The following is a 13525-nucleotide window of genomic DNA, read 5'->3' as shown; positions in this document are numbered from 1 at the left end:
GCATTTCAGGCAAGAATATTTATGATTTCCAACAAGGTCTGGTATAGTAACAAAATCATATAATTTTTTTTCATTCTTTTTAAATGTATATTTTCCTGGCACACACCCTGCCCAGGCCAGCCAATACACACTGTATTTGCAGCCACAACTATAATGAATGTCATACACACACAAAAGTTACTTATTTTAACAACCACATTACCGAAAGCACAATATAAGTATGTCTCGCAGCTTGCTAAGATTTTGAAATCCATTGCCGAAAGCATTTCCCTTTTTCCCCCTACAGACTCCAACAAATCAAGTTTAAAATACTCAACACTTTCAAAACTTACACTCTTATACATGTAATGAAATATGTTATGAAATATTGTCAGAAATTTAAATACATTGTTAATTAAAAAAACTTGGTCCTTTTTTCAAAATGTTATACCCAATGACCCCCTTTTTCATTTTATTGTACCCAATGACCCCCTGTTTTAAAACAACATTTTATACCGATAGGCTCCTACTTCTCAACAATGGTAAACACATACCCATCACTTCTAAAATTGAGTGCCCCCCTTCTCCGGGTCAAAGATTAGGTTTGGATTTAGTTTACAGCAATTAAAAAAATGAATTGATACGAATGTCAGGTATAGCATTTCTTATTCTTGCTCTTGCAAAATGAAATAAGTTGAAATAATATGATATGATATGATATGATATGATATGATATGATATGATATAGGCATTGATCCATAGAGGTTTGAATGTCACAGGTTATTTGCAGCTGTGACCCTCTAGCACATTATGAAATGCTGAAATATGAAATTCTGAATTTTAAGAAAGAAATCCTTTCCTATCCCTTGTCTTGTTATGCACTGTTGTGATTCATTTTGACTAAGTTTGTTTGCAGCAGGTGACCTAGAACTGAAATGCATTAAACACATTAAACAAAAACATTAGGATTCATGCCTCAAATTACAAATATTTTATTTTTCCAAAAGTTTGAACTGACTTTCAGCACAAAAATTCACTAACCTTGAATTTTCGATGTGTGACACACATCTTCATCAGAAGAAGTCCTAAGATGTTGTGATGGACTTGCCCATTTGTTGACCATTGGCGACTTTTGGTCGAAGTTGTATAAGGTTGGCAAGTCCATCACAACATCTTAGGACTTCTTCTGATGAAGATGTGTGTCACACATCGAAAATTCAAGGTTAGTGAATTTTTGTGCTGAAAGTCAGTTTAAACTTTTGGAAATTGTTTATTACCAGCACGTATGAACTTACATTCGAAAATATTTTATTATCAAATCAATGCAGAGTATAGGTTAGACCTAAAATGTACAAAATTTTGGAAAATCATAGAGCGATTTCTTTAAGATTGACTGATTTTATGTTACTTGTAAACAACACCAATCTGTTATAAAATGTTGTCAATCAGTTTTTGCTTCAAAACATCACTGTTTTCCTATATTTCTCAATAAAAAGGAATTGGGGTTACATTGCTCCCAAAAATGAAATGCATGGCCAACCATAAACAAAATGTTAGGAAATATCATTTCCAGAAGTTGTTATGAAAATACATTTTTTGCTTTTGTTTGTCAGTTTTATCAATGAGATCTTACAAGATATAATTGTATAAATTTTCACTTCAGGAGAACCTACATAGGAAATTATTACTTTATATAAGATTTTTGTTGTTGCGAGCAACACTGACAAAACAGGGCCCTCTGATATTTACTTACCATAATTGAGTAGCTAAGTGCATTGCTCTTTCTTAATCTTGATGTTCAGATCAAATTTCTTCTGCATTTGATAAAAGTTCAAATTTTGTAAGCAATGTATATTGATAGACCTGTTTAGCATTTGCAAAGTGACAATGAAAATGTACCCAAACCTGAAGTAGTCTAGTACAAATTTTGAAGTGTATGTAAGCTGAGAGACGTTTTGTAAACATTTGAAAAGGGTAGGCCTATTGAATAATCTATGTCAAGTTTTAATAATTTGCCATAAAATTTGTATTAGATTGTGAAAAATCAAAATTATTTGATATCAGAAGGACACTCCTCGTATTCAGAATGCAATTTGGTGTATCTGATGTGCTCTCAGGTTCCATTAAAATATTGTGCAAAGGTGGGTGACCAAGCCCTTAAAATACACAGTTTTGAACCCACCAAGGGTTTAGTTTTCAGTTCTTCTTGTTTAGTTCAAGAATACAAAGTTGAAACTGGTACTTTTGGACAAGAAACTGAAAAGAAAAAAAATTGTTTCAAGAGCTTTCTATGACCCTATTTTAGCAACTGATTCTAAATCAAAGTGTTCCAAGATGTCATTATTTTATGGTTTTCTCTCCAATTAATGCCCTATCTATTAAATGCCACATCATTTTTTTCAATCGAACTGTTCCATGCTGAAAATACCATATAGAGCCTGTATGTTCCAACTTGCCATCGCCAATTTCATGATATTCATGTGTGCGTCCATTGTTATCAAGTGTGTTTACAGTAATTCTGTGATATCGCGCGGAGCACTGCAGCACTGTCAGACGGTACTACTGTCTGTTCAATTAGCTTAGATTCTTGAATTTTTAAGATATTTGAAAAAATAGAAAATTGTGGTCAAAGTCATCAAAGAAAAGTGTTAGCACAGCCTTAGACCTAACATGATTTATACTTTTCAAATTCTAAAGTTCAGTTTAGAACCTCATTTCTTTTCAATTTTGGTCCTTGCCCGCGATATTTTTATAAAAAGCCGTAGAACGTCGGGTACCACAAACTTTTTTGAATCAATCCATTTAGAGCAATGGGGACGAATGTCATAATGCACTGAGATAGTATTTATTCGACCATCCGTATCAGGAAGTATTGTCCAGCAAAATAGCTATATATTTGCCAGTAGGCCTATGCATAATTTGTGTTGAAACCCTACTGTTGAAACATTACGTTATTATTTATTTATTTTACGAATTGGTCTGAGAAGGTATAGGCCTACTATAAAATTACACATTTATTTTCAATTTGTTATTCGGTTTTTTTTGTATGAGAAGGACATTTGGAAACAAAATAATTTTTGCATCAGAAAATATTATTTAAAACAATCAGGTTACAGAAAACAATCAGGTTACAGAAAACATTTCTTGTAAAGTCACTTCCTGTATCTGAAAATGTCAAGCGAATGCTGCAATTCTTGGGAAGGAACGGTGGTATTAAACAAAACTCAAGTTACATTGTAAACCAGTTGAAATGAGAACGAAATCCATAATTTTAATGTCATTATTTAGGAAAAAATAATGCTCAGAATAATGTTATGCATAAAAACGTAATCGCGCCATAATTATAGTTTCGTGTAACAAAAACCGTGGACCATCATCACCTATAGAACCTATCCAATAACCGAACGATATAACAATTGGAATGGCAGGACAGATTGATGGACAGATTGTTTTGCCAAATTGGATAGGGTCTATGCCCTAAGTTGAGAATGGACCGTCCCACTCGATTTGTAAAAAGGTCGCGAACCATTATGGTGGACCCAAGTAACTGCCTAAAATGAGGCAAAATTGAAAAGAAATGGGGTTTTAAATTGAACTTTGGAATTTGAAAAGTATAAACCACGTTAGGTCTAAGGCTGTGCTAACACTTTTCTTTGATGACTTTGGCCACAATTTTCTATTTTTTCAAATATCTTAAAAATTCAAGAATCTAAGCTAATTGAACAGACAGTAGCAATGTTTTGAATGGGAATTACCAAGTAACTGCCTAAAATGAGGCAAAATTGGAAAGAAATGGGGTTTTAAATTGAACTTTGGAATTTGAAAAGTATAAACCACGTTAGGTCTAAGGCTGTGCTAACACTTTTCTTTGATGACTTTGGCCACAATTTTCTATTTTTTCAAATATCTTAAAAATTCAAGAATCTAAGCTAATTGAACAGACAGTAGCAATGTTTTGAATGGGAATTACCATTGTTAAAAAGATCTCTATTATTAACACCCCTTTTGGAAAATACAACACCCCAGAATACGGTTTTCATTGTAAAGCTGTGAATGGAGCAATCATGTTAATGTTATTTCCGTCAGTTTGATTGGTTGACTTTTTTGTGTAATTTAATGGAGTGGTTTGTATGCATTCTGACTTTAATCATCATCATCATTCATCATCACTGTTCTTAAACACCCATCAGACCAGTTGCCAATGTTACTAGAAAAAGCTTGGAAATGCAATTGAATTCATGAAAAATCACAGAATTGGCAAAATGAGCCTCTCAAATGAGGCAACTTTAAGGGAAAGGATAGCAACATTTGCACAGTACTTGAGTACATCAGACACACCAAATTGCATTCTGAATACGAGGAATGTCATTTTGATATCAAATCATTTTGATTTTTTGAAATTCGCAATATAATGTTTAATTACAGGATATTAAGTATGAAACAAATCACAAATGTAAGAAAGCAAAAGGTCAAATGTTGAAACGAAACAGAAACGGAAATGGTTAAAATATACTATAGGGGTATTTTATGTGCTTATATTTCAGTGTAATATTTGTCATTTGGCTCACCAGAGTGTCACATAGCAATACGGCCAAGACAATCATGTTGATGTGTCCTTGTAACAATAAAATCAGAGTAAAAAAACTATCAAGGCCATGCATCATCCTTCTCCTAAAATTTGTAGGCCTTTGGGGTAAAAATGTATATCTTTAATACAAAAGGTCAAAAGTTTTCTTACAGCGTGTTTATACTGAGCGTACAGCTTTTTGACCCGCTATTTTCCGGACACATAATACCGATCATAATCCGGCCACCGTTACCCAGCTTGTTTCTACTGAGACCAGAAAGCCGTGTCTCGCATACGATGCACTGCATTTTTCCTGTAAACCGAAGTACGGAAAACAGATTTGACGGTTATATCCTAAATTTAAATGTCTACGCATGACAGCTCATGGCATATGACCTACAATCACAATTTTGTGTTTTCGTAAAATACAAATTGCATTACTTTACCAGAGTATCTAGTAATTGGCTATTATGATAATTAATTTACAGCTCATATTATAACCAACTCATTAACTATAAAGATATAACCAACTCATTAACTAAAGAAGTAGGGCCTAGACTAAGTAAAGTCATATCCATTTTACTTCATCAAGTTCATGCGAGTCACACATGTGGCCAGTGTATATAATATCGGAAAGAAGGAACCTACTACATTATAGGCCTAGGCTAGACTATACAAGTAGAATATAAATCGCGTTATTTTTGCAACACGCATGACCTCGACCCGCAACCGATCGCACGGCTCGTTTCTACTCGCGCTGGATTACACGCTTTGACCCGCACTGGCATGACACGGCAACCGATTACCCAGATCGCTTTCTACTGGGCTTGTTACCCGGTATGACCCGGCACGGCATGGCACGGAATTTGGCCCTCAGTAGAAACACGCAGTTAGATGACTGCTAAATGTCAAAAATATCAATTTTTAATAATTTGCTATAAAATTTGTCTTATATCGCGAATTTCAAAAAAATTATTTGATATCAGAAGGACATTCCTCATATTCGGAATGCAATTTGGTGTGTCTGATGTGCTCTTAGGTCCCACAAAAATACTGTGCAAATGTTGCTATCCAATCCCTTAAAAGCCTGGATTGTCAACAATCATGGCTGGACAAATAATCGGGATAATCCGAACTCCTCTATATGGGTGTGCATCTGGAATAACCCATTGTCATGTGAAGTTCTGATGGGAAAGCTGTTGCAATTTCAGCAGCATCCTTTCATCATCTGCTTCATAAACATCAAAGTCAAAATCAATCATAAGCAGCATGATGTACCAACTCTAATTATATGCTGCTACCAAAATAAATGAAAAGTAAATAATATCCAGACATTGTTCCCTTGGGCAGTGTGTCAGACATTGGAATATGACTGACCCTTAAGACCTATCATGCTCTGGGGGTCCAGTGTCAAGAAGCATCTACATGTATGGAGCTCCCAGAGTCTGTCTGGACACTAGAATGAATTATCTCTCTACGTATTGACATTGAAGGGAAATGGCAACAACCACTTCAGAGTTTGGGCAATTCCAAGAATAATTTGTAATCAATGTGTACATTCATGTGAATAGCGTCAGTGCAGTGCACACATTGAACTTACATTTCTATCATTTCTTTCTTTCTTTCTTTCTTTCTTTCTTTCTTTCTGTCTGTCTGTCTGTCTGTCTGTCTGTCTGTCTGTCTTTCTGTCTTTCTTTCTTTCTTTCTTTCTTTCTTTCTTTCTTTCTTTCTTTCTTCCTTTCTTCCTTCCTTCCTTCCTTCCTTCCTTCCTTCCTTCCTTCCTTCCTTCCTTCCTTCCTTCCTTCCTTCCTTCCTTCCTTCCTTCCTTCCTCCCTTCCTTCCTTCCTTCCTTCCTTGTTCCTCTGTCTGTTTCGTTTGTTTGTTCTTTCTTTTTCTTTTCTTTCTTTCTTTCTTTCGTTTGTTTGTTTGTTCTTTCTTTTTTTTCTGTCTCTCTTTCTGTTTCTGCTTCTTTCATTTGTTCTTTCTTTCTATTTTGCTTACTTTCTTTTTTCTTGTCTCTCACTTTGTCTTTACTTTTTGTGTTTGCTTGTTCCTTTGTCACCTGACACTAGTGCTGCTATTTATCTTTCTCCCACCTATATATTCGCTTTCTTTAAAACAACTGAATAACGTTTCACCAAATGTAAAACACCCTTTGACATCTATTACTGTTTAGTGGCCTATTACAATTTTATGAATTTGAAGTACATCAAGAGTGCTATGATTTACAGCATTGAATGAAATATTGAACAGGTACTACTCCAGATCTTAAAGAAAACATAATGTATGAGATGTTTAAATATTAATATTTCACACCTCACCCCAGTATTACAGTAAGAATGCCTCTGAAAGTATAGCCAATGAGAGCAAGTGTATTATTTTGGCATGTATTTATAGTTTCCTTTTGTGGACAAGTGGATTCCATGGAGGGTTTCCATGGTTTCCTCAGATTAGCCAAGATTTGCACAATACCTCAAGTCAAAACTAGTTCCCATCTTTTGTGTATCGTATGACGCAGGACAAAATGTAGAAATCTTATGTTTGTTGTCAAGCCTTGACAAAGTACAGTCACAGATGGTTGATAGTTGTTATCACTGTTACAGCGCAATTGTTTTTTATTCAACAAGATGCAAGTTGTTGATTGGAAAACTGCTGAATATTTATGTTAGGCATGTTGGGAGTGGAATTTGTTAAAGTACATCTAAAACGAAATTAATATTGTTTTCTTAATGCTTCTTTGAGCTTCTGCTAGTCATATAAAGTGTGCACCACCCACATACCCCACCCACACACACACCCCCACACACACAAACATAGAGATTAATGCTGTACTAAGTAGAGCAAAAGCCACTGGAGACAAATGATCCATTATGTATTATTCACATATTAATGGTTAACATTCTATATTTATACTGTACACTAAAAAGTTTGTTATCCTTTGGGAGTCGGAATGGTCTTTACACTAATATATTAGAGAACACAAGAGTGAAGTGTGTCATGCTTTCTTGCAAATTAGTCTATTTATTTCTTCTGGGAAAATAACAGAATTGGGTCAAAAATGATACAAAGAATGATGAAAGGAATTATGAATGAGTAGAATTTGAATATGGTTCATCTTGTGACATTTAGAAAGATAGTTATTGTGGGAAATTTAATGGATATTTTGGATATGGGCAGAAAATTTCAAATCTCTGCCCATCTCCAAATAGTCAAGTACTTTCACTTTCAGTTGACTGAAAGTGATTGGAAGAATGTAATTACTGTCCTCTAGAAATAAAGCGAACTGAGCAGTTGATTGCTATCTACTGAAGATAAAAAGTTCAATGCTATCTACTAAGTAGGCCTACTGCAACCAAAATATCTCCTTTGTTACATACTAGCAATAGTCATCAGTTTTGTGCTGTCTACTGAAGATAGCTGAACAGTTATTTACTGATGATAGTCAACAGTTTCGTATTTGGTTAACTTGCACTTGTGATTTTAATATTGAGAACAGTATATGGGCGAGTACTACCATGGTGGATGAGGCTATCATGTTTTCATTCGTAACATATAAACAAAAACATATTTCAGGCCTAAAATTTCACTGGAATTATGAGAAAAATATTAGCTGTAAATCTGGTCACGCCACACCTTTAAATATTGATAGTCAACAATCAAATCATTAAAATGCTGTCTACTGAAGATAGCTGAAAAGTTTATAGTTGTCTGCTGAAGATAGCTGTACTGTTTACAACTATTTTATAGAAGAGAGTTAATATGTTTTGTTTTATCTACTGTAGATAGTAGACATACAGGCTAAGTGTTCAGAGCTTCCAACTGGTAAAAGAAATGTATTACTATCTGTAGATTATCATAAAAAAGTGCCATCCACTGAAAATAGTCTAGTTATTTACTTTAGGAAGTAGGACATTCTGGTACTATCTACTGAAGATAGCAGAAAGGCTTCCTTTTCATATTGGATTGAATTACATGTATGCATCTTTATACAATCTAGTGAGTTACATTATTAATATTTTATGTTTGTTTGTTTTACTGAGTATATCAGGTTAGAATAATACCACCTGTTATGTGATTACTTGGATCTATTTAATATTAATCAAGTTTTTTTCTCTCTCTGTTCTTTTTCATGTTTTCCTTCTTGGATGGATGTGAATGAATAGGTAAGTCAAATTTCAGTTTATTTACCTTTTATTCCATTTAGATTTCAAGAGCTACCAAAGTGTGCTCTGTCAGTTGCACTGTACACATAAAAAGATAGGGCATACAATACAACTTTACAGATAAGTAGGTATTTTAACAATTAGTGTTAATTAAAAAGTTGATCTGGAATTTTTTAAAAAAACCAATAATCTCTTGCAATCAAGGACAGACATCATTTGAATTCTACCCTCCCATGAAAAAAACACCACATTTACAAGTAACTAATAAAGCAGATACGATGTTTTACCATGGAGTGCAGGGCACTGCTACAGACACTGCACACATTCTCACAAGTTGTGGTTTGGAGAAAAAGGTTTCTTACCATTTTGATGATGAGTGGGCATAATGCATCATCAACAATGAGCAAGAATTGTTTTGATTATCAGAGAAAAAGGAGATAAAGGAGCTCTTACTTTCTCTTTAAATCCATGGAAGTAGTAGCTGCCAGTTATCCTTTACCTTGCATGGTTACTAAAGTTTGTTCGATGGAAATTATTCTGCATTGGTCACACATTATGTAACACACAACTAGTTCAAGCACTGCAAAATTTTGTGCACGCCATTATATCAATACCCAGATGTTATGAGTCTTATTTTTCTGCCTTATATAAGCCGAACAAACTTTACAGTCGTCCTTTACCTTCCAAAGTTAATATAAAAACACTTGTGACAATACTGGTACTTTATTGATGATTCTCACCGCCAATACAAAGCTTTTCAATTGTTTTGATTTATGGAGCAAAGTAGATACAAGAGATTTTCTGCCATTTATTTTTCCTCAAGTTATGAGAGCAACTCATGCTGTCGTCCTTTACCTTCCATAAACAGTGGAAATTATGTAAAACTACAAATTAATTGTGAAAGTAATTTGAAACAATCTACAGAAAAGATACAAATACTTTCGTAACATCAGTTGTCCCTGTGAACTTCGCACACACTGGATTTGAGGTTTTAACAGCTACACAGAATGGAGGTTAGAAATCTATTTTTAGGGCGAAAAGACAAGAGAGAACGACAAAAATGTGAACTGCATGAAATCTAAAAATATTGGTAACATGTCAGTATGCATACATCCGTCTTAATTAGTTTCCAAATACCGGTTGGCATCACGGAATTGTAGCAACTTGAAATGTTATTCCCCATGTATTAGGGCTTTTCTTGTTTCCTTTTAAATGTGTAAAAGAGAAGAGGGGAACATATACGCAATGTTATATCACTAGGATGAAGAGCTTCTATATATCTATAAAGAGCTAGGATATTTATAGAACGGTTTGACAAGATTTGGTTGGGCATTTGGAAATAGGAGCATATTGGCTTGCCATTCTGGGAAATCTCTGTGGCATAAGACATAGGCTTCTCTGATGTTTGTAAGGATGTTTAGTGTGGTTGTGAATATAGTAAGAGGAATGGTGTATTATTATTGGCTAATTACAGGTAACAGCTGTCATTTAAACTATTTCAAGTGTAAAATATTCATCATCTTGTTAAAAATAAACACAAAAGCAAATGGTTTTGCCACCTCAAAAATATTGACAAGTGTCAAATTCTTACAAGTGTTTTTTTTCTTCTTCTTTTTTTTTTTTGTCCTCCAATGCTTCTCTAAAATGCTACTTGTGCCAAACACTTATTATTATTTATAAACAGTGACTTGCCTAATTCTGAATGTGATTCTGGGATATGGGCAGAACAAGCAGTGTATAATATCGAATTGATTAATTCGAATTAAACAATTCATCGAGTGGCCATGGGCAGCGCCATTAGACATGTTACAAGACTACCAAGTGACAGGTGATGGACCATACCCACACAATTCAATAGGCACTTTTTTGATAATTTTCATCAAGGTTACTCAAAACTTACCTAGCTAATTTATTATACATCAGGGGTCTCTGCCTTTTTAATATGTTATGAAAAACTTAATTTTAAAAATATCTACAGACGGAAATAAAAATCCATCGACGGATTGTCTTGTTATGCTCTCACAAACTTAGAAAAAAATCTGAAAAATCCAAAATTTTGGTCTAAAACATGCCCAAGGTTACTGCTGTCCCATTCAAAAGTACAGGAAGATCACCTACAGCGTTGAGGTCAACTTTCTAGACTTCCTGTCTACTGGCAGTAATGGCTACTACCCAATTCGATATTATAGACTGACAAGTGTCCAATTGGAGTGAAAATATTAATATTTCAGAAACTGTTCAATTTTGATGGGGTTTCAACATATTGTAGTCTGTTTGAATGGCAAGAATATAAAATGGAACAAATGAAAATCAATATGACTTGTTTTGTGTGAATTTTATTGCAATTAAAGAAGTAGGTTCCAGAAATGACCTAATCCGTGTATTTTAGTATTGTGTTTTACTCCAGGGAATCTAGAATCTAGAACAAATCTTTTGTTTGCCTTGCCATGGATACAGGATTGAGTTCTTTCCTTCACCTTGCTATGCTGTAAATCCATGTAATTAGGTTGAATATACTGAGAGATGAAATTTTTAATGTACTTGCTTTTGTCATAGATTGTAAGCAAAAAAGAATGAAAGATGAATTGCTATAAAAGCTCCAACACCAGAGTCGGTCGGTAGATTGCTTTCCTTTTTTGGTTTTTTTTTTAGATCATATTTTGCCACAGATGATGTATGAAATTAAAACATTTCCCACAAAATACAATAGTAAATGATGATTTATGCAGTTTGTCAGGCTCAATTTTGGGATACATTAGACAAATTACAAAAATGAAAAAATGGATGAGGGAGGTGGAATAGATATAGTGTATTTGGATTTTAAAAAAGTGTTTGACAGTGCACCAGCGAATATTGAAGAAAGTAAGAGCACATGGCATTGATGGACCATTACTGAAGTGGATTGAGGCATTCCTGACTGGAAGGAAACAGAGAGTGATGGTAAATGGAAAATCTTCATCATGGACCAATGTACTTAGTGGCATTCCGCAAGGCAGTGTCTTGGCTTGTGTTATGGTTTTTGCTGATGACACCAAGGTTTTTACACATGTTCAAGATGAAGATGACTGCAAAGAGATCTGGATGAGCTTAGTGATTGGTCAGACCGGCGTCTCCAAATTTGTCACTATGCATTATGGCAACCAACAAGATCCTCACACATACAGCATGTCTGATGGAAATAGTAAAAGGAACCTGGATGTGTTTCAGGAAGAAAAATATCTTGGAGTAAAGTTCGACCCAACATTAACCTTCAGTAAGCATGTTGCAATGGTGGTGAAGAAGGCGAATAGTATGGTTGGGATCATTAGGACTTTTGACTTCATTGATGAAGACATGTTGAGAACACTGTATAAGACCATGGTAAGGCCTCACTTGGAGTACGCAAACTGCATTTGGAGCCCTCTACATCACAAAGATAACCAGCTGATGGAAAAAGTCCAAAGAAGGGCCAGTAAGTTAGCACCACAGTTGAAAGATAAGTCGTACGAAGAAAGATTGAGAGAATTGAGACTCCCTACACTAGCTTACAGACATTTGAGAGGCGGCATGATCCAGACTTACAAAATCATGCATGGGATTTTTGATGTAACCAAAGAAGCCCTGTTTGAAATGACAAGCCACACATCGGTGACCAGAGGACATAGTCTCAAAATCATACAGCAGCACTCAAGACTTAGACTTAGAGAGCACTCCTTCTCCAACAGAGTAGGGAATACCTGGAATGACCTGCCAAACGAGACAGTAAATGCTCCAACAATGAATTGCTTCAAGACAGCAGTGGATAAAGCCCTAGCCAAGAAGTTCAACAGATTTACATTTGGAGTTGGATGTCTCTGGCAACAAGTTTCCAATTAAATTATTTTCCATGGCATACCTAAGATCATACAGTGAATAATAGGATGAAATTGGGTGAGCATCACAGGGCAACAGCCCTATTTCCAGAGCCCGAAGAACAGGTGAATACAGGTGAATACAAAAATATGAAGGTTCAAATATGTAAAGAAAAATAATTAAATAAAACCCAACCCTAGATTGTCTAATTCTTGAGTCATTTATTTTTATCTAATGTAAATATCATAGCACAAATCTGTCCTTTGCCCAACAAGAGTATATCTGACCTCTAACTATATATGAAGAGCTTTGTTTCAAAACCCCTTACATCCACTTTTGGCCAAATTGAGTTATTGGCATAATATTATAGTGTGGGTAAAAATACACATTTTGGTGGTTGTTTGACCTTCATACTACCTTCCCTTCCGAGTTATCGCATATTTCCCGCTTGGGAAATCTTAGGAATTTCCGAAATCTGAACTTAAAATTAATATAGAATTGTTTTGTTTTAAATATTTTGATGTATAATGGTAGCCTGGAATGTTCTTTACCTATTAAAACCAAAAGGAACTGTTTTTGGGTCACTATGTTTGAAAAAATCATGTTAATTAACAAAAGGTGTAGCTTTGGAAATACCACAAAAATGCTATTTTTCCGAATTTAATTAAAAATTCAAAATTAAAAAGTAAATGAGATATTTCAATTTTTCTTTTTGATTTTCAAAGCATTAGTCAAGTTACATAATGTAGTGCAAACAAATGGGCTCAAATTTGATTGCAAAGGTGGTTTCTAGAAAAGGGGTAAATTTATTTTGTTGCAAAACCCCTTACATCCACAAAAGGTGCGATATAAAAGAAATAATAAAATAAATAGGAAGCCTTGAAAATTGTCCCAAACCTATTCTTCTAGTTTCTATTCATCAACACTTTATCCAATCCCAAATTGAATTGAATTAAATCGATCAAGTAATACTTGCACAATTAAA

The 13525-nt window shown here is 34.6% G+C and overlaps 1 protein-coding gene across 1 annotated transcript; it reads left to right on the top strand.

The window, feature by feature from the left end:
• Positions 1-11646: 11646 nt before the first annotated feature.
• On the top strand, positions 11647-12564 carry LOC140163753 (uncharacterized). The gene has a single exon (XM_072187073.1). It carries the CDS (start codon positions 11647-11649, stop codon positions 12562-12564), a length of 918 nt encoding a protein of 305 aa, XP_072043174.1.
• Positions 12565-13525: the final 961 nt, after the last annotated feature.

The sequence above is a fragment of the Amphiura filiformis genome, chromosome 1, assembly GCF_039555335.1.
Source record: "Amphiura filiformis chromosome 1, Afil_fr2py, whole genome shotgun sequence".
Taxonomy (NCBI): Eukaryota; Metazoa; Echinodermata; class Ophiuroidea; order Amphilepidida; family Amphiuridae; genus Amphiura; species Amphiura filiformis.
This window is presented reverse-complemented; position numbering and strand designations above follow the sequence as displayed.